The following is a 22,809-nucleotide window of genomic DNA, read 5'->3' as shown; positions in this document are numbered from 1 at the left end:
TGCAGTCTCTGTTGGTTATGTTAACAATTGAAGCCCTAATTTACAAACAATTACTTGGTCTTTTTGCATGGTTTTAACAAGTAAATCAGATCACAGTTTAAGTACAACTAAGAAAATCCAATTTGCAGTTGGTTACATTACAACGCAAGGTTACGTTAGTTATCTCAACTTAAATGAGTTTTTTTGGAATACACACCTATATTTTTTTAAGTTAAAATCATTTAGTTTTTTAAGGCAGTCAGGTCTGCATGCTTTTCTAAGCAAGGTTAACTAATTAGATTTTACAGTGCACAAAATAGAAAAATCATTGATTCATATAACATGTGAAAAGAATGCTTTAAAATCATACCGTGAACCCAGCAAAGAAGAACTCCTGAATCCACCTTTTGGTGAACTTTTTTCTCTCTTTTCAAATTTCAAGTCACATAAGGAAAGCAATTATTTTCAATAAAAATGAAGTATATAATCAAAAGGTTGAAAATTAAGCATCGGGTAGGATTAGGATAGGTGTAGGGAGGACTTTATTGTCCCAATAGGGTGGCATGGCATCCATTTAATAATTTGAATTCAAATTACAATTTACACTCAATAAGTTATTGCACACTGTTTTACAATGTACTACAATACTGAGGTGCAGATAATTCCCACTATTTGCAATAAGTAGTACAATTTTACCATAGTGTAAATAGAATCTATAGCTATTTGCACTTAGTGTAGTTCATTGGGAAACAAATAATGAGAACATTTGTCAGCTTGAACGCTCAAAACATACAAATATACTTGCAAAGCAAACAAACAGTATTGTGCTTGGCGTTGGGCAAATAAAAACTGTTGCAGTTCATGCGACCTAAAGGAATATAGCTGTGAATGCAATGTCGTGAAAAACAAACTTATTTTCCTGCAACAGTGGGCAACACAATTATTTGGAGAATCTGCTCTATGGGTCATTTCAAATATGTCCACACAGCTCCCTCTGTAGTTCAAACCTGTCAGAAAATAAAGTCATGAGTGAGTGGTGATAGCGAGATCTCGCGATACCTTGATGGTCTACTGCGCTCAGCCAGTCTCTATGGAAATCGAAACCGAAACCAAACCTGATTCTATCGTAAACGTAAGTGTTTTTTTTTTTTTTTTTTTTTTCCACCGTTAACCAAATCCAAATGAAGCCCACTTACAAAGTAAAAAAAAAAACCTTCCGAAAATTACCTTACAATGAATACATGATTAATTATATTTTTAAAGAAAATGCTTAAAAAGAATGTGGCTCGTGTAACCCAGTGTAATAGAAATTAATGTTTTTGTTACGGTTATGCATATTTTATGTTTTACTAATGTGAAACTTGTGTTTGGTTGTAAACTTGTATTTCAAGTTTAAGTGTATACAAACTACAGTGTCTGACACTGACTTTGTATTTATTTACGTTTTTAAACTTAAACTTCCAGAAGGATGAGATCATAATATTTTCCCCCGTGTCCATTTCTCACTGTTGTCATTTATAAAATACTCTGCTTTATAAGACATTGAAAGGTTTTAACGTGAACTGGGTGAAACTGGATGAAACAATTGTGTGCTACATAGGCCCAATCTGTTTAAACTGTGTTTGTGCTCTCCCATATCATGACGTGTCTGCATTAAATAATAATGTAAAATTAAGACATTAGCCATGATGACATAAAACAGAAAACGCAATGGCAGATCCCATATTTAAACCTGCCTTTGTTCAGCCTTTGGTGGTCTTTCAGGAGCATACCTGTTGATAACACTAGTTAGTGGATTGGAAACAAAGACCAACTAATGTGCAGAGATAATTACAAGTAAGCAATATTGATCAGAATAGTAATTACCTTAGAACATTGGCTCCAGATGCTCCGTCTGTTAAAAGATGTGACTTTTAAATAGTCATGTAATGTTTCAGTAACATTTGTATAGTAATCCAAATAAAGTGCATGAAGAAGAAGGTTCACAAGGAGTTTTAGTAAACACAGGAAACAAAGCAACAAACTACACAGTTACCATAGATAAGACCGAACAATGAACAGAAGAAATCCAGGGCTTAAATAGACAGACTAGACAATTAAAAGGAACTGAAATAGGTGTGCTCTAATCAGAAACCATAGTAACTGATACACTCTAAAAAATGCTGGGTTGTTTCAAGCCAACTTTAGGTCAAATGTGGACTAACCAAACTTTGGGGTTAAAAATTTAATGTAAAAATTTAACCCAAGTGTTGGGTTAGTGCATATTTGAAACAATCTAGCATTTTTAAGAGTGTAAGCAAAGGGAACACAATCAAACAGGCACAGGGAAAACAAGACACAATGACAAAGGTGTAAGAGAAACAGGTCAATTTAGCTCAAAGGGAATCATTTAAGATTTTAAAGGAATTTTGGACAGAATCACTGTTTTTAGACTGATCACTGAAATGTTCAGCGATTCATTTAACGAGCTGTATATCATCAACTCTGCAATGGATATTAATATCCAAAGTATAGTGAAAACACTATTAATTAGCACAGTAACAAGATCGGCAGTTTAAGACATTAACTTGTAAGCACAAAACACAAGATACTTCTCTTTTCAATATGAATAAGGCTTTATTAGATAAACCTAAGACATATAAACTAATCTAACACGTAAGCACACACTTACACATTCACACAAGTTGCAGAAAGAGAGAGAGAAGGTTAGGAATGAGTTTGTTTGAGTGAATGTGTGTGTTAATTAGTTTACAGCAATACGTCAAATTGCATAGAAATGAACAACCATCAGTCACTTAATTAACCCTCGCATTGAGTTCCTCAATGAGGTTAAAATTATATTATATACACCAGTTTAGCTCAGTCTGGAGGTACGTTACTTGTGTTGCCTGTGTAAAGGGGGTTCCCTTTGTTGTCATTGAAAAGGGGGTTTCCCGAGGTTGCTGATTGGCTGGAAGTTCAGTAGTCATTGACGTGACGTCTTGGGAAGCCCGTGGTTGGGCGTTGGCTGACGATGCGGAGTTGTGGGCTGGTTGTAGTTTCAGACGGGCACTCGAGGTCAGACTCGGAGACACAGCGTTACAAAACTTAACTCAGAACATGAAACTCTCAAACGGAAAAGAAAAGAAACGAAAGTAAAAGAATAGAAGTAAAGTTTGACGAGACTAGGTGGTGATTCTTCTCATCGTGGCTAAGTAGCAGCAGGCGTGCAGGCCGAAGCACGCTGGAACAGCGCTCAAAGAACGCTAAAAGTGATGATTAAAAGCAAAAGCTAAGAGCTGTCATGACTAAAAGCAAAACCTAAAAAGCAAAAGCTAAAAGCCAAAATTTGATGGTGTCCTGAGTATTTAAACTGGCCTTTTGGCCACACCTCAAATGTTGTCTTGACCAATTAGATATTGTCTTTGCTCGGGTGTTGCGATGTTTGTCCTACCCATTCATAAATCATATGTTATCTTATCAATCACGTGGTCCGAATTTTCCCGCTCTTGCAGGGTATAATTTTGGACATGATTCCTATAACAAAAACATGATACATTTGACAAATAATTGATTGTCAGAAATGTTTCAAGCAAGACGATTCAAACACACACAAATACTAAACATGAATATGAATCCTTAAGCTATTCAGTAGTTATTAAAAGACATACACAATAAGTGATTTGAAACATGATAGTCTAATGTGTTGGTTACATATATGATATGGAGTTAAGCAATGGACTGGTATTCGTTTAGAAGTCTTTTTGAGTTAATTTTGGTGCATCTACATCTATAAAAGACATTTCTGTGCCATTCTTTGACATAAGGACATTCTGTGGAGACCAGAGGTTAAAAGGTCCCCTTAGGAATTTCAGTCTGGTTCTTTTCTTCTAGGTTGGGGGGGGGGTGGGTGGAAGTCAATCCAAAGAGCTTGTGATCATGATTACTATCATGGATTTACATGTGATGGTCATGCTGTGCATCTCTTGGACCATCAATCTTGATTACTTGCCCAAAAATTTGACAATCTCCTTTCCAAATTGGATGTTCTTTTGTTTTAATGTTGAAAGCTGTTCAAGCTGCTGGTTAGTGTACTTGCTTCCGACTTGTGGTGCTAGGAACTTATTTACAACATCCTGTTGTCTTGAGCCTTTCTGTGGAATTCGGCTCCTTATGTTTCAACCATGCTCCCGATCGAATCTTTAATTTGTCTGGTTCGGGTCTGATACCCTACAAGGGTATTTAATTTTTCTGGTTATGTTATGGTATTTTAATGGTATTATTAATTAATTAATAAAATACTGATTAATAAATAGTATGATTAATTAGTTAGTGGAATGGAAACAAGGACCAACACTGAAACACCATCAAATACAAAGTAGGCTAATTTTACTTTTTTTTTTTTTTTACTTACCCGATATCACTCCTGTTTCCTCTGTTAGTCCAAGCTACTCTTCCTTCAGGCATACTAAAACGACTGGTGGAGAAATTAAAAATTTTGGGCCAGATTTACTAAACAGGGCAAATTCACATTATAGTGCAATTCCAGAAAAGCACAGATGGAAGGGGAAAATTCGGCAGGTGATTTACTAACAATGCACACATTAAAGAACACAGACACAGCTAGATCATTCCATAATGACCAGCACAATCTACCAAGAGCAGCGCAAATTACCACCTGCTTTAAGACATGAGTTTTTGGATTTTAAATAATGGCGGAAATACCAGTAATTTGAGCAAACTTTAGTAAATCCCGTTGCATGATTCATTTTAATACTTTAATCCCATAAATTTTGTGTCTGAAAGGTTAACTCATACAAATGCATATTTAGTAAGGTCAGGTGCAAAAATAACTGTGTCCATGTCTTTTCAGCAGTAATTCTTCACTGTGCATTTTTAGTAAATCCTGACAGTAGCCAAAAGACAGTTTAGTGGCCCTTAGTGTCAAGACCAAATACAAAGATATAAAGATTTAGTAAAGAAAGAAGTTTAGTAAAGAAAACTACAACCTTGAAAATCTGTTCCAAAATGATCTCCTACATCAGAGAATAGGGTAAGAATTGCTATTATATAATGAAAGTTGTTAACATGAATCAATAAAAGTTAAATCTGATGAAATAATGTATCATACATACCTCTGTTCAGACTGTGTATGTGACCCATGCATATCATGATGAGGCTGTCTACAATCAATAATGAGAATATAAAACTGAAACATTGTCAGTGTTGACTGACAAAAACAGATAAGCATTAGCAAAATCATTGCAAGTAAATTTAACTGAACACTGTTTCATCAAAGTTTCATGATTTAATGCCAAATCTTTTTGAAACTTTTAAGTTAAAAAGCTATTTTTAAGATTTCTTGGCCAGTTGGTGGTGCTGTGTCCATACTACTCCAGTACTCATGTGATGAAGACCACATTCAGAAAATTTAGTTTCAGTACCTTAAAGCATTTCTAAGATACAATCTCACTTTCTGTTTGGCATACGGTTTGAGATACATACCTCAAAAGTTGATACAAAAATTGTATCAGGGTGAGAATAAGCCATACAAAGGTACCTGTGCCATCTCCTGCATATTAAAACTCCAGCAAGCACGAAAATGAGGATGAACACCAGTGAGGGAACTATGGCATACAGCCCGACATCCTCCAATTTAAGCCTTTGCAATCCTATTGTAATATTATTTTAACAGGATTAACAGTCATATTTTATGTGGTTTCTATTTGAGCAGTCATATTTAAACACAGGCAAATGCACAAGCCAATCTCATTAACATCAGTCTATACTTACTTCTAATGCTGAGGAAGGCTGTATTTTCCTGTGTTTTACCGCCCCAAAATTTGGCAGTGCAGACAATTTCATCTTTCTCTTCATATCCAGTTGGAATAAAGGTCACAGCAGACACTGTTTCCCAGACGCCTCCCCCCATATGATTGTGGCTGATAGTTTCTCGATCTGTTGGGACGCTCCAGGTGATTTCAGGAGGGTGAGAAGAGCATGTGTGGTTGACTGAGCATTGGACAGCGACGTGTGTCCCGGGCTCGATGTCTTCAGGGAGGGATGACATCACAGGTTTGTCGGGGGCTTTTTAACACAAAAGACATTAAATTAGCTTTGGGATGAAGTACATTTTCAAAAGTATGTGAACCCAAGTAATTATATGTGGTTATATTTTCTCACCCCGCATTATAATGAACACACAGCTGTTGTTGAAGCTGTATCTCTCATTTTCTCTTTCTGCTCGAAAACAGAATGGTCCATTGTCATGAGTTTGCACATTATCCATCTCCACAGTGCAGTTCTGCTCAACTGGGTTTCCGAGGAGCCTTGTGCGGCCTTTGAAGTTGTCCGAGACATCGACTGGGTCGGTGTGGAACATGTAGCCACCTTTTCTGGTGACCCATAGAACCCGAAGTTCAGTGGAATATTCCTCATCTGTCTTGAAACTGCATGGTATTACCACACATGAACGAGGCAATGCAGTGATCTTTGGTATCACGTCTGCCACATATTGGAAATAGGCTAAAATAATATATAATTAACCATTATTAACAATCTTAACATTTCATTGCCAAAAAGCCTATTAGTGCAGTGCAATAATACAAATATGAGAGCAGCTACGAAAGGTAAAGCACATACTTTCATTCAGGATTTGATCCACTGGTTTTTGATATTCTGTAACAGAATTGGTAGAAAACACACAAATTCTATTTTGCATAACTTGCCATTCACATAATTGCGTAAATCGTGGGATAATAACATGCATGGAACATCTGCCACACTTTAGTATGAAGACATTACAAAAACGCATAATCTGAATGAATATTCACCAAAGAGAGATTTTCAAATTAGTTATAAGGTTTACAAAAAAAAAAACAAGAATAGATAAAATACCACTGTAATAACTAGATATAGAGAGATCAAATTACATACATGATGCTCACAACAAGTTACTCACCCTGTACACGCAAAACAACATAAGTTTCAATATTTCCTCCAGAAAATGTTGCGGTGCATATCAGTCTTTTCCCATGGTCTTCTTTTGCACCCAGAAAGGTTAAGTTGGAAAATGCGATCCGAAACTGATCTAAATCGGAATGCTTTTTGTTCCACGATGAGACCTGCATGTTCTCATAGTTCCATGTGATGGTTGGATTCTCATTCTGGCAGGAATGGTAGATGGTACAAGTGAAGTTCTGTGCGACGCCCTCGGTGACATCTGCCAGTTCAGGCTCAATCGATATGTTATGATGAACACCTGGAATTGAAATGAAATCTTGTAATAACTTCTACTGTGATATTTAAAGTGAACTTAATGCATAACATATTTCTTTACTCACATTTTGAACTTTTGACCTCTGTAGCTGTCAGTGTTATGCCACTATAATGTGTTACTGAGCACTTAATAGTCGTGCTTTCTGCCTTTACGACACCTGTGCGTGTCAGAGTGATTTTCAACAGGCCGTCTTTAACAGACTCATCCTTTATTTCGTCAGATCCTTCTATACCATTCAGAGTGATGGTTGGTTTGCTGTATGGACATGTGTGGAAAGCTGAACATGCTACGATGATGGTATCACCTGTCCTTTCACCTCCATAAACACTGATGTTGGGCTGCTGTGGAGTCGCTTTAATTGACAGAAACATTAGAATTAGTACATTATATAAAGTTTTACAAATTTACACTGGCCCCAAAAATTATTTGGACAAAGCTCATCTGAGCCATTTTTAAAATTATTTTAAACCATTGTGTTACTATTTTGATATATCATGCAAAGACAGGTCTAAAATATTTTATTTTGGGGGCAAATGGCCTTGCCTTTTTAAATGATATTTAAACAAATACATTGGTTAGAAAGAAGTCAATTCGGGAGATTTTATTTGGGAGTGTTTATTAAGTCTATTGTTACTGGCCACACAATATTCTACTACAGCTGGACAATCATGGATATTACAGAGGAGAAATATTATTCCAAGAACATTTGCGTACCATCAATAAGAACTGTAGTGGTAGTATCATCAGTTTCATAGTTTTGCCATGCAATATTTTCAGGGTCAATCCTTGTGTATAATTTCTCTCCATTGTGAGACGATTCCAGGTTTTTGATCAGCAGACTGCAATCCCAATCTGATTCTCTATATAAATCAGTTTTTCCTCTGTACTTCTCATTGACATTGTATAGATACACATAATCATAAGCTAATGGTATAAATTTAGAGTTTCGGAGTTCCGCCGATACCACACAACTCTACGTGGGTTTCTGGGTGGGTTTGATTTATAGCTGAAAGAACATGGAATGACCAGACAGGAACCTTTGAGGCCGTGAATGTCTTTTGGCATACTCACTTCCCATCCCAAAGCATCATAGAGCAGAACACCTGTGGGACAAAAGTTGGAGAACATTTAATGATTGAGTGATAGAAAAAAAGCTTTATATTTTCTGCTTTCAGTCACAGATCTAATTAAAAATCTATAAGAAACATCAAGTTTTTAGCTCGTATAAACATACTGTTATGCAAAAGAATTGCTGTTTTGAAAGTAAAATAATGTGTTTTGTCAACCACAATATTACAGAGATTACAACAAGGCACATTTTAATGGTAAATATTTTTAGAAAGTAAATCAATAGGAGTTTTCCCATTTCTTTAAGTATAAAGTTTACAAAAAAAATAAGTAAATAAATAAATTAATAAACTAGACAGGATACCTAATGAGTCAAAGAGAGATCACACACATCAAACATGATGCTAACAAATTACCCACGTTTTACATGTAAAATAACAGAAGCTGTAATTTCTCCTCCAGAAAATTTTGCAGTGCATATCAACTTCTTTCCATGATCTTCTTTTGCTGCAAGAAAGGTTATGTTGGAGTAGCTGATCCAATTTAAACCCGAACGTGTTTTTTCCTTTGTTGTGACCTGCATGTTCTCATAGTTCCATGTGATGGTTGGATTCTCTTTCTGGCAGGAATGGTAGACGCTACAAACAAAGTTCTTTGCAGTGCCCACTGTAACATCTGCCAGTTCAGGCTCAATCGATATGTTATGATGAACACCTGGATTTGAAATGAAATCTTGTGATAACTTCTACTGTGATATTTAAAGTGAACTTAATGCATAACATATTTCTTTACTCACATTTTGAACTTTTGACCTCTGTAGCTGTCACTGTTATGCCACCATGATGTGTTACTGAACACTTAATAGTCGTGCTTTCTGCCTTTACGACACCTGTGCGTGTCAGAGTGATTTTCAATTTTTTTGTAGGATTATGTTTTTGTTTGGTTAGTTCTTTATTTTGTGTTTTGATTATTTTTTGTTTAGATGTATGTTTGGTTGTGTGTATGGGAACGTTTTGATATTGTGGTATCAAGTGTAGTTTCACCTCCAGAAACACTGATGTTGGGCTGCTGTGGAGTTGCTTTATTTGACAGAAACATTAGAATTAGTACATTATATAAAGATTTGCAAATTCACACTGGCCCCAAAAATTATTTGGACAAAGCTCATCTGAGCCATTTTTAAAATTATTTTAAACCATTGTTTTAATATTTTGATATATAATGCAAAGACAGGTCTAAAATCTTATCTTTTTGGGGCAAATGGCCTTGCCTTTTTTTAAATGATATTTAAACCAATACATTGGTTAGAAAGAAATCAATTCGGGAGATTTTATTTGGGAGTGTTTATCGCGTCTATTGTTACTGGCCACAGAATGTTCTACTACAGCTGGACAATCATGGATATTACAGAGGAGAAATATTATTCCAAGAACATTTGCATACCATCAATAAAAACTGTAGTGGTAGCATCATCAGTTTCATAGTTTTGCCATGCAATATTTTCAGGGTCAATCCTTGTGTATAATTTCTCTCCATTGTGAGACGATTCCAGGTTTTTGATCAGCAGACTGCAATCCCAATCTGATTCTCTATATAAATCAGTTTTTCCTCTGTACTTCTCATTGACATTGTATGGATACAAATAATCATAAACTAAAGGTAAACCTTCAGAGTCCCGCCGATACCACACAACTCTACGTGGGTTTTGGGGTGGGTTTGATTTATAGTTGAAAGAACATGGAATGACCAGACAGGAACCTTTGAGGCCGTGAATGTCTTTTGGCATACTCACTTCCCATCCCAAAGCATCATAGAGCAGAACACCTGTGGGACAAAAGTTGGAGAACATTTAATGATTGAGTGATAGAAAAAAAGCTTTATATTTTCTGCTTTCAATCACAGAACTAATTAAAAATCTAAATTAAACATCAAGTTTTTAGCTTGTATAAACATACGGTTATGCAAAAGAATTGCTGTTTTGAAAGTAAAATAATGTGTTTTGTCAACCACAATATTACAGACATTACAACAAGGCATATTTTAATTGTTAATATTTTTAGAAATTAAATCAATAGGAGTTTTCACATTTCTTTAAGTTTAAAGTTTACAAAAATAAATAAAAAATAATAAACTAGACAGGATACCTAATGAGACAAAGAGAGATCACACACATCAAACATGATGCTAACAAATTACCCACGTTTTACATGTAAAATAACAGAAGCTGTAATGTCTCCTCCAGAAAATTTTGCAGTGCATATCAACTTCTTCCCATTATCTTCTTTTGTAGCCAGAAAGGCAATGTTGGAGTAGATGAGCCGATTTAAACCCCAATGTGTTTTTTCCGTTGTTGTGACCTGCATGTTCTTATAGTTCCATGTGATGGTTGGATTCTCTTTCTGGCAGGAATGGTAGACTCTACAAACAAAGTTCTTTGTGATGCCCACTGTAACATCTGTCAGTTCAGGCTCAATCGTTATTTTTTGATGAACACCTGAAATTGAATTGAAATCTTGTAAATAGTTTCACTGTGACATTTAAAGTGAACTTACAGCTAATATCACACAAAGCTGTTCATATTTGTGTTTGCTCACATTTGGCACTTATGAACTTCATAGCTGTCACCTCTCTGCCACCATAATGTCTTACTGAACACTTAATAGTCAAGCGTTCAGCCTTTACGACACCTTTGCGTGTCCGAGTGATTTTCCACAGGCCATCTTTAATATGCTCATTGTCTATTTGATCAGATCCTTCTAAACCGTTCAGAGTGATGGTTGGTTCGCTGTATGGACACGTGTGGAAAGTTGAACATGTAACTGTGACTGTGTCACCCATCTTTTCACCTCCATAAATACTGATGTTGGGCTGCTGTGGACTTTCTATAATGGACAGAAACATAACAATTTGTACATAATATGCTGTTTAAATGTATTTAAGTATTTGAACATTTAGAAATATTTGAATTTCACTGCATTATACAAAAGCAACAGGCATCTGCAAACAAATTATGTTTTTCAGAAGTAACTTCACTTTTCTTTTTTTTTTCTAAAATACTTTTAAATCAACTGGTCTCAAGTCCAGTTTTCATAGATGTTTGAAGTCAGTTCCTTGTGTCACAGCAGAATAACGACCGTACTTCATGTACTTCATTTTAACATAAAAAAGTTTCACAAATTTTGAGAGCCAGAAAGTATTTAAAACTTTTTGTCTTCATTTTGAAAAAGAAGAATAAAGACATTTTTTTATGTATTTTATTGTAAACGTTATAACTGAAACATGTGTTTTTTTTTTTTTTTTTTTTTTTATTGTCTTGTGCACACGCATACTTTTTGGGGCAAATCGTCTTGCCTGGTTAGAAGAAAGTCAATTTAGCAGAAGCATTTGATTATGTCTATTGTTACCGACCACACAATATTTCACTACTGTTGGACAATCAAAGATATGGTATACAGAATATAATTCCAAGAATATTTACATACCATCAACTTTAATTGTAGAAGTGACATCATAAAATACGTAGGTGCTCTTTCCTACATTTTCAGGGTCAATCCATGCGTATAATTTCTCTCCATGGTGGTACTGTTCCAGCTTTCTGATCAGCAGACTGCAATCCCAACTACGTCTTCTATATAAATCAGTATTCCATCTGAACTTCCAGATAACATCATTTGGATACCATGGATCGTAAACTAAAGGATAACCTTTAGAGACGTACTGATACCACACAATTCTGGCTGGGTTTTGGGGTGGGTATAATGTGTAGTAGAAAGAACATGGTATGACCAGACAGGAACCTTTAGGGCCGTGAATTTCCTTTGGCATTCTCACGTCCCATCCCAAAGCATCATACAGCAGAACAACTGTGAGACAGTAGTTGGAGAACATTAAGTGGTAGTTTTTCAAAAAAAAGGGCTATTTTTTTTTTTTTTTTTTTATAGTTTTTATTTTTTTGTTTTAGTTTTTGATATTTTTTTTTAATTATAAAAGTAGTATATGTGATTGGTCATCATAGTTTAAAGAAATATAAATATCTCATCTCTCATCAACACATTGATCCAAAAATGGAAGACTATATCTAGGTAATGTACTGTATATGCTTTTGCTTTGCCTTTCACCCTGCAGCTCCTCAAGAATGCTTGTATTTCAGCATCATCATACAAAGTTAGTAAATTATGTGATGTTTTTGCATGCATTTTTGCTTTGAATGAAGACAGACCTGTTAGTTATGTCATATCACATCACTTCATATGTATGTACATTCAGAAGGTGTGGCCCACTTGAAATCAGAGTGATATTGATTGGCTTTACTACTACAGGTGAGTGAAACAAATATCACTTGACACATTAACTTACCCTCCCTATTGTCCAAATGGGTGAGTGTGATGATATTTGCACTACTCATTTTAAATTGAAATTAATTTTTGGTTAAGAATTCCTTGTCAAAAAGCTCTTAAATACATGAGCTGAAATTTAGCCATAGATTTTATGGTGTGTAACCATTAGATCCAGTAAAATTAACAAGAAGCAGCACAAGAAAATAACACAATTCATAAAGACTCTAAATGACCTGACCTAAAAAACCAGCAGTTCAGATAATTAAAGAAAAGAAAAGGAAAGAAAGAGTGATAGATTATAATACTGTACACCCTTATCAAACGCACCTAATGAAGAAGAGAACCAGAAAACAGTTTCAATACCTTGTAAGAGCAAATGGACTAGCAGAGTTCCCACCATGTTCCTAGGTTTGCCCTTTAAAGAAATCGAAAATAACTGTTCTTTTGTGTACAATAATAATAATAATAATAACATTTCAAAATGAAGTAAAGAAAATGTACACCCTAAATATCTGTTGTCAGTTATTTTTTTATCAAGTTGACCATCAAATCAGTAAAACAGGGGGCTAAAACTCATGACTTAAAACTTTAAGTTGTCAGTTCAATTAAAATCTAAATTATCAAATCTTTGTCATGTTAAATCAGATACAATATGCCATCATCTTTTTTCATTCTTACCTTCTTAATCCAATTTCAGGTCAGTTGGATGAAAAAGGCCTATACACCATGTACTTCAAAATGCAAGAAACTGAGAGCAAAAGACAAAAATGCTGTTTGGTAATGCAAGAGATTCTATAAGAGGAAGTGTGAGCTATACCCACACTCTTAATAAAACACAGAGGAGTAAAAGAGTCGGAAGGATGTATAATTTTCTTCCAAATAAGTCTGTTTTTCAGTCTCTAGCCTATCCCACTGCCATTTGAACTAATGTTTAATCATTTTGTTTTGAAATAAGTAGAAAATTATGTGCTCAGTAAAGCATGACGAACCCTATGCAAATTTTAAAAAGAGGAAGAAAAAAAAATTTTTTTTAACCAGTTGTTTAATTGATTTGCTGAAGTATCCTAAAATCAAGCCTCTAAAATAGATTCTGATACCTTTTAGCGTTTAGAAAGTTTTGACACCTGTCAGTGACACTGATTTATGTTTTAGGGGTATCAGATGAATTGAACTGCATTCTGTTTCCCAAAAGCATCATCTACAAGTGCTCTGCAGACTGGAGTAGTTGTACTAAAGTTTACTAAAGAGTAAAAAAGTACATAGTAAGGAAACAGATGTGCAGCCACCTGCAAGACAAATGCAACATTTCAAAAATGTTCTGTTTACATTTATTTAAATCAAAAGTTATAATGAATGAATAATTATTGCTTTAAATATGTAAGTTATGATATTTCATATGGCATAATGGATCATCTATTTGACCTTTTTCTTATTAGACATAAACACCAGTTTGGGAGGATGTTAGTTTCCTGTGTGTGTGTGTGTGTGTGTGTGTATGTGTTTATATTTATCTTATTAGACATAAAGAAGAAACACTCGACAAGAGATGCGTGAATTAACAGCCCCGGAGGGTGGGTTTATTGACCAGTGAAGGGTGCCTGGTGAAGTGTCCTGATCCGTTTCCCGCTGGTTGGTGCGTCCCGTGTGCTCTCCGTGTGCTTCGGTGCCACTCAAGGTGAAAGTGGGTGTCCTGACGTGCTCCCAAGGGTGTGGGCTGTCGGTCACTCGCTGCTTTCTGTGGAAGAATGAGAGTGGGATTAGTCCAGTGGTGCATTCGGTTCGAGAACCCCTTCTGTGTGAAACATGTGCTCCTTTTAAAACGTGCTGGCTGATGGGGAGGCCGCTGTGACCGATCAGCCGGTGACGAGGACGTGCAGGTGTTTTACTTTGGTTTCCAGGGCGACGCTGATTCCTCTGGGAGTGCTCGTCGCATTCCCCCCCTACCTAAGCGTCGTTCTGGTCCTGCGAAGACATGTAGACAGTAGGGGTGAAATTAGGGGAGGGTGTGGGGAATGACCCCTGACAGACCTGCATAAGCTGTCCAGATCCGGGAGAGGCCATCGGCGTTCGCGTTGGCAGCCCCAGCTCGATGGCGGACTTCGAAGTGGAAGTCCTGGAGCGTTAGGAACCAGCGAGTCACCCTGGCGTTGGTGTCCTTGGCGCGGGCCATCCACTGTAGGGGCGCGTGGTCGGTTACCAGGGTGAACTTGCGGCCTAGGAGGTAGTACCGGAGCTCCAGGACTGCCCACCTGATGGCCAGGGCTTCCTTCTCCACGGCGGCGTACTTCCTCTCGGCGGGGGACAGCTTCCTGCTGATATAGATGATCGGATGCTCCTCACCTTCTTGGATTTGGGAGAGGACCGCTCCGAGTCCGGTGTCGGAAGCATCCGTCTGCAGCAGGAAGGGGCAGCTAAAGTCCGGGGCGCGGAGTACCGGCGAGGACGTGGGTGCTGCTTTCACCTGGGAGAAGGCTTCTTCCGCCGACGGGGTCCAGCATACTTTCTCCGGCTGCCCCTTCCTGGTCAGGTCTGTCAGGGGGGCGGCTAAAGAGGAGAAGTGGGGGATAAAATAACGGTAGTACCCCGCCAACCCCAAGAAGGCTCGTACCTGGGTCTTTGTCGTGGGTCTTGGTGCGGCGTGGATGGCCTCAACTTTCTTGTCTTGCGGCCGGATGAGTCCTCGGCCGACTTGGTAGCCCAGGTACTTGGCCTCAGAGAGGGCTAGGTGGCATTTGCGGGGGTTGGCGGTAAGTCCAGCCCGCCGGAGCTCCGAAAGCACCCTCCGCAGACGATCCAGATGTTCGTCCCATCCCTCGGAGTGGACCACGACGTCATCCAGGTAAGCGGCCGCGTACGCTTGGTAAAGGCCGCAGGAGGATGTCCATCATCCGCTGGAACGTCGCGGGGGCCCCATGTAGGCCGAAGGGAAGGGTCCGGTACTGCCAGTGGCCACTGGGGGTGGAGAAGGCGGTTTTTCGGCTTGGCGGCCTCGGAGAGCGGTACCTGCCAATAGCCTTTGGTGAGGTCTAGGGTGCTGATATACCAGGCCCTTCCCAGCCGGTCCAGCAGTTCGTCCACCTGAGGCATGGGGTACCCGTCGAATTCGGAGACTTCGTTCAGGCGGCGGAAGTCGTTACAAAAGCGGAGGGTGCCATCCGGCTTTGGGACCATCACAATGGGGCTGGACCACGGACTCCGGGATGGTTCTATTACCCCCAACTTCAGCATCTGTTGGACCTCGTCCTCAATAGCCTGCCGACGAGCCTCCGGGACTCGGTAGGGCCGTTGCCTAACCACAACTCCTGGGGCCGTCCGGATATGATGTTGTATCACGTTGGTCTGCCCGGGCTGAGAGGAGAACACATCCTGGAACTGACTGACCAGGTGCTGCAGCTCCGTCTTCTGGGCAGCCGAAAGGTGGGGGTTGACATCCACAACCACGGGCTCGGTGAGAGTCAGGGCCGCTACTTGGTCCCGGGTCCCCACCCATTTCTTTAGGAGGTTGATGTGGTAGAGTTGCTCCGCCTGCCGTCGCCCCGGCTGTCTCAGGCGGTAGGTGACCGGTCCAATCCTCTCCACGACCGAGTAGGGTCCCTTCCAGGAGGCCAGAAATTTGCAGGCGGAGCTGGGGACCAGGACCATGATGCGGTCTCCCGGTTGGAACTCCCGTGGTTGGGCTGCCCGGTCGTAATGACGTTGCTGTGCCTGTTGGGCCCTGGTGAGGTGTTCCCGGACTAACGGCATCACTCGGTCGATCCGTTCCCTCATTTGCCGGACGTGTTCGATGACGGTACGATGCGGGGCCGGCTGCTGCTCCCACGCTTCCCGGGCCACGTCCAAGAGGCCCCGGGGTTGTCGGCCGAACAGGAGCTCGAAGGGGGTGAAGCCAGTTGAGGCCTGGGGAACTTCGCGGACCCCAAAGAGTACGTAGGGGATCATGGGGTCCCAATCCCGCTTGTCCTCCGCCGCCACACGTCTGAGCATTTGCTTGAGGGTTTGGTTAAATCTCTCTACGAGGCCATCAGTTTGGGGGTGATAAACCGTGGTCCTCAACTGCTTCACCCGCAGAAGCCGGCAGAGGTCAGCCATTAGCCGGGACATGAAGGGGGTTCCCTGGTCAGTCAGGATCTCCGAGGGGAGGCCGACTCGGCTGGCCAGCAGAAACAGCTCCTGGGCGATGGACTTCGCGGTGGCCTTCCGCAGGGGGACTGCTTCTGGGTACCGGGTGGCATAGTCGACGATGACCAGGATGTGCTCGTGCCCTCGGGCAGACTTCGGCAACGGCCCCACTATGTCCATTCCTATCCGCTCGAAGGGCACCTCGATGATAGGCAGGGGGATGAGCGGGCTGGGGGGAGGAGTCCTGGGCGACGTGGCCTGACAGGTCGGGCAGGCTTGGCAAAACCGTTTTACCTCGGCGCCCAGGCCCGGTCAATGGAAGCGGTCGCGGATGCGTTGAGCGGTATTGGCTGCAGCGAGGTGTCCTGCCATGGGGTGGGAATGGGCCAGCTCGAGAATGGTCTCGGTCTTGGCCCGTGGCACAACTAGTAATCTTTTCTCCTCCCCCCTTCGCTGGGCGACACAATACAGCAGGCCATTCTCTACAACAAAATGTGGGAGAGGGTGGGCCGGGGGAGGACGTCCTCTCCATCCACGACTCGCACCTGGCTCCAACAGTGCTTGAGTCGGTCGTCCTCCCGCTGTTCCTTGGCGAAAGAGCCCCCTCCAGCGGCCTGTTGGTAGATATCATAAAACAGATTAGTGGACCGGGAGGGGACCTCACCTTCTCTCCCACTGTCGGAGGCGAGCAGGGCCGGTCGGCGGCGGGGTCCAGGCGGCCACCTCGGTCTTCGACGGTTCCCCTTGGGGCTGGCAGGCTGAGTGGCGGCAGACAGCAGCTTCTCGAAGCCGGGCCAATCCCGTCCGAGCAGTACGGCCACCGGCAGGTCCTTCACCAGGCCTACCTCCACCGGCCAGGTGCCCTGGGGGGATGAAATCACCATCTCACGGGCCGGTACTTGGCGAGTGTCTCCGTGCACACAGATTATTGGTAGGAGGTTTTTTCCGTCCGCTTTGAGGGGCGCATAGTCGCGACTGGATGAGGGTGACCGCACTGCCTGAGTCCAAGAGGGCCCGGAACCGTCTTCCATCCACCCTCAGCTCTGCTTCGGGGGCTCCCGCTGGCACCCGTTGGTGCAGGATGCAGCCTGCCAGCCAGGCTCGCGGAGGCGACGGTGGTTCTGCACTAGGCATGGGCTCGTCTCGCGGTGGGGGAACCGTCGGCCTGCTGACTGGTCGCGCGGTGCCTTCGAGCGGGGCGTCGCTCCTGGACCACCCTCCAGGGGGAATGGCGGCAGCCGGTCCCCGGCCCCGCTGGGATGGACAGCATCCGCCAGCTCGATCGCCTCCACCAATTCCCGGACGTCACGTGGGTTTCTCATGCCGACAGCCTGTCGGTGGGCGCGAGGCAGTGCGCGTAGGAGGCGATCGACCACCATTCGTTCCGCTACCTGCGTTGGGGTGGGGTTTCCGTCCAACAGCCAGTGCTGGGCGATGCGGCTGAGTTCGGCCGCCTGGGCACGGGCTGGCACCCGGGGCTTGTATTCCCACTCGTGGAACTGCTGGGCGGCGCTCACCGGGGAGAGACCCAGCCTCGCCAGGATCTCTCGCTTAACTTCGATGTAGCTGTCGGCACTTGTCAGGGGGGGAGCGAGAAGTAAGCCCTCAAGAGATGCGTGAATTAACAGCCCCGGAGGGTGGGTTTATTGACCAGTGAAGGGTGCCTGGTGAAGTGTCCTGATCCGTTTCCCGTTGGTTGGTGCGTCCCGTGTGCTCTCCGTGCGCTTCGGTGCCACTCAAGGTGAAAGTGGGTGTCCTGACGTGCTCCCAAGGGTGTGGGCTGTCGGTCACTCGCTGCTTTCTGTGGAAGAAGGAGAGTGGGATTAGTCCAGTGGTGCATTCGGTTCAAGAACCCCTTCTGTGTGAAACATGTGCTCCTTTTAAACGTGCTGGCTGATGGGGAGCAGCTGTGACCGATCAGCCGGGGACGAGGACGTGCAGGTGTTTTACTTTGGTTTCCAGGGCGACGCTGATTCCTCTGGGAGTGCTCGTCACTATATATATTCCTTGTGCCTACTCTAATTCTAACTTCTTCTTTACTCTGACTCTTCACACTTTCTTCTACTTTCTCTTTTTTCTGCCTTCTCTAATTCTTACCTATTTTTTTCTGTTTCTTTTTTTAATGTTAAGCCTAGTCTTGCCAAAGACACAAGTAAGACCATGCCCTCTAGCGAGATTCGGACGTACGTATACTTAAGTTGCGTTCGATTATGCCTACTTACCTGCTATATATCTGCATCCGAAAACTTAGGCAGGTGACTTGCTGCCTCGCTGCTGTATCAGGCAATGACTTTGCAGGCAGCGTTTTTGCACGAAGGCACCTCATGAAACTGATTTTTGACAGGCTTCTGAGGCAGAGTAACGGTTTAACGATCTACAGCAAAAATATAGAGAGCTTTAGTGATAACTAAGTGGATATTTCATGACTGCAATATTAATTTCTCGCTAGAAATGACATAAAAAGTGGAAAATGTTGATCAAAAACAAACATTTACTCACAAACTGACCACCGACTGCAACTTTCAGACGCCATCTTTATTTTTTTGGCTTAACTGTCACAGAATGGAACACACAGGCTTGTGGGATATCAAAGGCAGCGAAGGATACTGAACTAACTAGAAAGTATAAAGTATAGAATACCTGATGAAGGAATGCTGCAATCAAAGGCTTTGAGTACACTACAGAAATGAATAAAAAATAATCTTAAATCTATTGGTTTCAACTATAATCTTAAATCTATTGGTTTAGAAAATATAAACTATAAAATAGTTAATATTTTCTTCCTTTTTCCTTAGGACATTTTTTGATTGCAGCGGGGAAGCAATACCAGGGGAAATAAATAAATTAAATTCAGAGACCAGGGGAAAATTAAATCTAGTAATGTCATTCTTTTTGTTATTAATTTGCGCTAGAAACTTTTTCAAGGTTTCCATTTCTGATAAAAATAGATTACACTTAAGTATGCATTTCGCAAATTTCTGTTTATGAATATAATATTTACCTTGCAAAATATAAAAGTTAACGACATACTCAATCATTTTACTTGTGTGAATAAGTACAAATAACATCTTTTAAAAATAGCATATATTTAACATTTCTTTGCAGAAATAGAAAGGCACTAACATCAGACCAAAATCTAGAGACAAATCACAATTATAAAATAAATGACACAAGTCTTCCTTGTGTGTTACAGAAACTGAAAGTATTATCAATGTCCATAAATTTAGAAAGAGCTAATTTACATGGGTACATTTTGTGAAGTATTTTGAAATGCACCTCTTTAACTTTATTCAAAATACAAAATTTAAAAGGATTTAACCAGGTCGTTTTCCAATTAATATCAGACATTTTTGCATTCCAAAAGAATTTTCCTCTAGGGGACATTTTATGTTTTGAGATCAATATCTGTCTAATATTTTTATTATTACAAGAGGAAGAAAATATTTTAATACCATCAACTTTTAATTCTGGAAATATCCTTTCATTGCTTCCAAAAGAGAGGTGATTATTTATTAGTTGTATCAGCCCATTCGGAATAGCTTTAACCACTTGTTGAAATTCTTTAAAGGGGATGGGAAAGTTGTAAACATGCATAAAGTCTTCATAAGACAAAATGTTCCCACTCGCATAGAACATATCTATAACAAAATATATTCCTTTCAAACCACCTATGCAAAAATAATGATTTATTCCTAGAAGTGCTGACAATTGTTGCATAAAAGCATTTTATGTGGAGAAAAGTTTTGATGGAAACAAATTTACCAAGCCAATAATACTTGCTGGTGAAAATTTAGATAACTTAATAGGTAACTTTCCTTGAAGAAAATTACATCTTGGAAAAGATAACCCTCCAGGTTTTTGAAAAATACGTTGTGGGATAAAGAACCACATAGAATTATATTTTTTTAGGCAATTTCTTAACCAATTAAGTTTAAAAGTATTGTTAATGTCAAAAAAAAAAAAAAAAAAAAAAAAAAAACTATTATCTTTAAGCCACCTTCCACTCTTTTGCCTGATATAATGTCCTTTTTTAACTGATAAGGTTTATTTTTCCATATAAAATCTAATGATTTATTGATATCTTTGGAAATTCCATCACTAACATACATGGAAAGATCAGGGTAAACAAATCTAGAAAGGCCTTCAGCTTTGGACAGTGTAATACTCTCCCAAAACTGGTAAGATCCCTTTATAGCCAATTACTCAAGATGTTTAGTTTTCTAGATTTTTTCTCAAATTTAATTGTTCACAGGTAATTTTATTTTTAGAAATATAGATTCCCAGATATTTAACAAAGTCTTTTACTGATATATTTTCAATAGATAAATCTATAGAATCATGCATGTATAAAATTTCACATTTATGAAGATTAAGCTTTAGACCAGAAGATGTAGTAAATTTAGAAATACAGTCCAAGGCTGTTTTCACATGATTTTTATCTTTCAATAATAATGCAGTGTCATCTGCCAATTGAGAAATTTTGACTATCAAATATTTTTAATCCCAAAATGCTTTGATTGTTTAAGACTTGAATACAAAGATCAGCAACTAATAAAAACAGAAAGGGGGACATTGGACAACTTTGGCGTACACCACGATGGATTCCAAATCTTTTAGAGGTTCCCATATTCAGAATAATAGAACTATTAATATCCTTTTAAAACACTTCAAATCCTGTCACTAGTATCTTTTAAGTTGTTGTGCTTGCAACGTCATAGGTCACATGATAATGTCAACATGGCGGATGAAGTCCAGATCTCATTCATATATGATATATGATAATATGATAATATGATAATATTTGGCTGTAGAGTAAACTACTCTTTTAGCGCTCGTTAAGTAGCCTACTTATTGAAATTAAGTACCTACTCATCGAGTATGTGATTTCAAACGCAGTCACTGTGTGAGTTCCTTGAAAATCTACTCCAAATAGATAGATAAAAAGAGGAACAGAGAAATGTAAATAATGGAGTTTGACATTTCATCTTTCTTTACAGATGAATGTTTAACAACCACCACCTATAATGGCACTGATGAGCATTCATTTATACAACCACAAGCCGGTGAAATGTAGTGTAACGTCTAAAAATGAACAATGTGTTAGTAACGTGGGAACAAACTGAACATTCTTCCATAACAGTGCTAAATATAGTCGTCTTTAAAAAGTAAATTTTTTTTGACCATTTAAATTTGATGTCAATAAGACAGTCTTTGGTCTTAGAAGCTGCCTTGTTTCCAAATGAGAAAATATTTACAAAAATGAATACTATGTTCATAATACAGTAAGACACTAGAAATATTCCACTGATTCTTCAGACATGAGTTTTGAAGCGTCAAATGTGAAAAATACTATATTTTTCTCAAAAAGTTACACATTACTCACTCCCCTAAAATTACATAGCTATCATCAAACAGCACTAAGAAAATGCAAATACCGGATAGGGACTCAGTATTGGCACATACTCGATATTAAAGCATTCTGATCAAATATGGGCCAATAAAAATAATGACCACTATATCCCTAGTTTTTAGGCAACTTTGGAACTTTATTGCAGAACTTTAGCATTCGTCTTCTTTAATTTAATGAATTCACTTAATTTATCCAAAATTTAAAAAGAATGTACTTTTGGAAAAGTAAATTAAGTGGTCACACTTTATTTTAAAGGTAGTAGGCCTACAGTACATGGGGATTATAAGCAATACATTTGCTTGATACACTGGAGCAACCTCTGAGGCTGGAGCCGACACTGGAGCGAGATCTGGGGCTGGGATGAAGGCAGAGAACAGTCCTTGTCTCTTCACCCTCCTCTGGTTACGGGGGAACTGGGCAGCCGGCGGGCTTGTCGTTGCGGTGACCAGAGGGCTTGCATCAATGGTGGTCGGTGGGCCTGAGCCACAGTCAGCGGGTTTGAATTTGCACCAGCCGGTGGGCTTGACAATAGACTCCTGGGCTGAGGTTGAGCTTGCAGGTGGGCTTGACAATAGACTCCTGGGCTGTGGGGAGGTATGTGGAGGTTCACGGCATGGGGTGAGCTGAGGAGACACAGC

General features: G+C 40.1%; 2 protein-coding genes across 2 annotated transcripts; both read right to left on the bottom strand.

The window, feature by feature from the left end:
• Nucleotides 1-3,553: 3,553 nt before the first annotated feature.
• Nucleotides 3,554-8,152, bottom strand: LOC109098994 (sialic acid-binding Ig-like lectin 10). The gene is made up of 11 exons (XM_042739934.1): nt 7,952-8,152; nt 7,302-7,589; nt 6,920-7,219; nt 6,601-6,636; nt 6,142-6,483; nt 5,752-6,045; nt 5,519-5,630; nt 5,094-5,141; nt 4,968-4,994; nt 4,373-4,435; nt 3,554-4,188 (listed from the first exon to the last, which is right to left on the bottom strand). Exons 3-11 carry the CDS (start codon nt 7,086-7,088, stop codon nt 4,161-4,163), a joined length of 1,119 nt encoding a protein of 372 aa, XP_042595868.1. The 5' UTR covers nt 7,089-7,219; nt 7,302-7,589; nt 7,952-8,152; the 3' UTR covers nt 3,554-4,160.
• A 9-nt stretch (nt 8,153-8,161) lies between these two features.
• Nucleotides 8,162-13,683, bottom strand: LOC109061048. The gene is made up of 10 exons (XM_042740079.1): nt 13,321-13,683; nt 13,006-13,057; nt 11,788-12,168; nt 10,900-11,187; nt 10,506-10,799; nt 9,749-10,129; nt 9,316-9,384; nt 9,102-9,215; nt 8,726-9,019; nt 8,162-8,340 (listed from the first exon to the last, which is right to left on the bottom strand). The coding sequence occupies exons 2-10, from the start codon at nt 13,040-13,042 to the stop codon at nt 8,162-8,164; spliced, it is 2,037 nt and encodes a 678-aa protein (XP_042596013.1). The 5' UTR covers nt 13,043-13,057; nt 13,321-13,683.
• Between the last annotated feature and the right edge of the window lie 9,126 nt (nt 13,684-22,809).

Source organism: Cyprinus carpio, chromosome B15 (assembly GCF_018340385.1).
Source record: "Cyprinus carpio isolate SPL01 chromosome B15, ASM1834038v1, whole genome shotgun sequence".
In the NCBI taxonomy this organism is placed as follows: Eukaryota; Metazoa; Chordata; class Actinopteri; order Cypriniformes; family Cyprinidae; genus Cyprinus; species Cyprinus carpio.
The sequence above is the reverse complement of the archived record's forward strand: the minus strand, read 5'-3'. Positions and strand labels throughout refer to the sequence as shown.

Excerpts from the sequence above, each read along its gene's own strand:
- LOC109098994 (XM_042739934.1), bottom strand. The coding sequence starts at position 7,088 with ATGCAGGTCTCATCGTGGAACAAAAAGCATTCCGATTTAGATCAGTTT. Across the intron at positions 6,484-6,600 it reads GGATCAAATCCTGAATGAAA|CCTATTTCCAATATGTGGCA; the intron begins GTATGTGCTTTA and ends ATATTATTTTAG. Across the intron at positions 5,631-5,751 it reads AGCCTTCCTCAGCATTAGAA|GATTGCAAAGGCTTAAATTG; the intron begins GTAAGTATAGAC and ends ATATTACAATAG.
- LOC109061048 (XM_042740079.1), bottom strand. The coding sequence starts at position 13,042 with ATGGTGGGAACTCTGCTAGTCCATTTGCTCTTACAAG. Across the intron at positions 9,216-9,315 it reads TGATACCACAATATCAAAAC|AAATCACTCTGACACGCACA; the intron begins GTTCCCATACAC and ends CAAAAAAATTGA. Across the intron at positions 8,341-8,725 it reads TGTTATTTTACATGTAAAAC|GTGTTCTGCTCTATGATGCT; the intron begins GTGGGTAATTTG and ends TTTGTCCCACAG.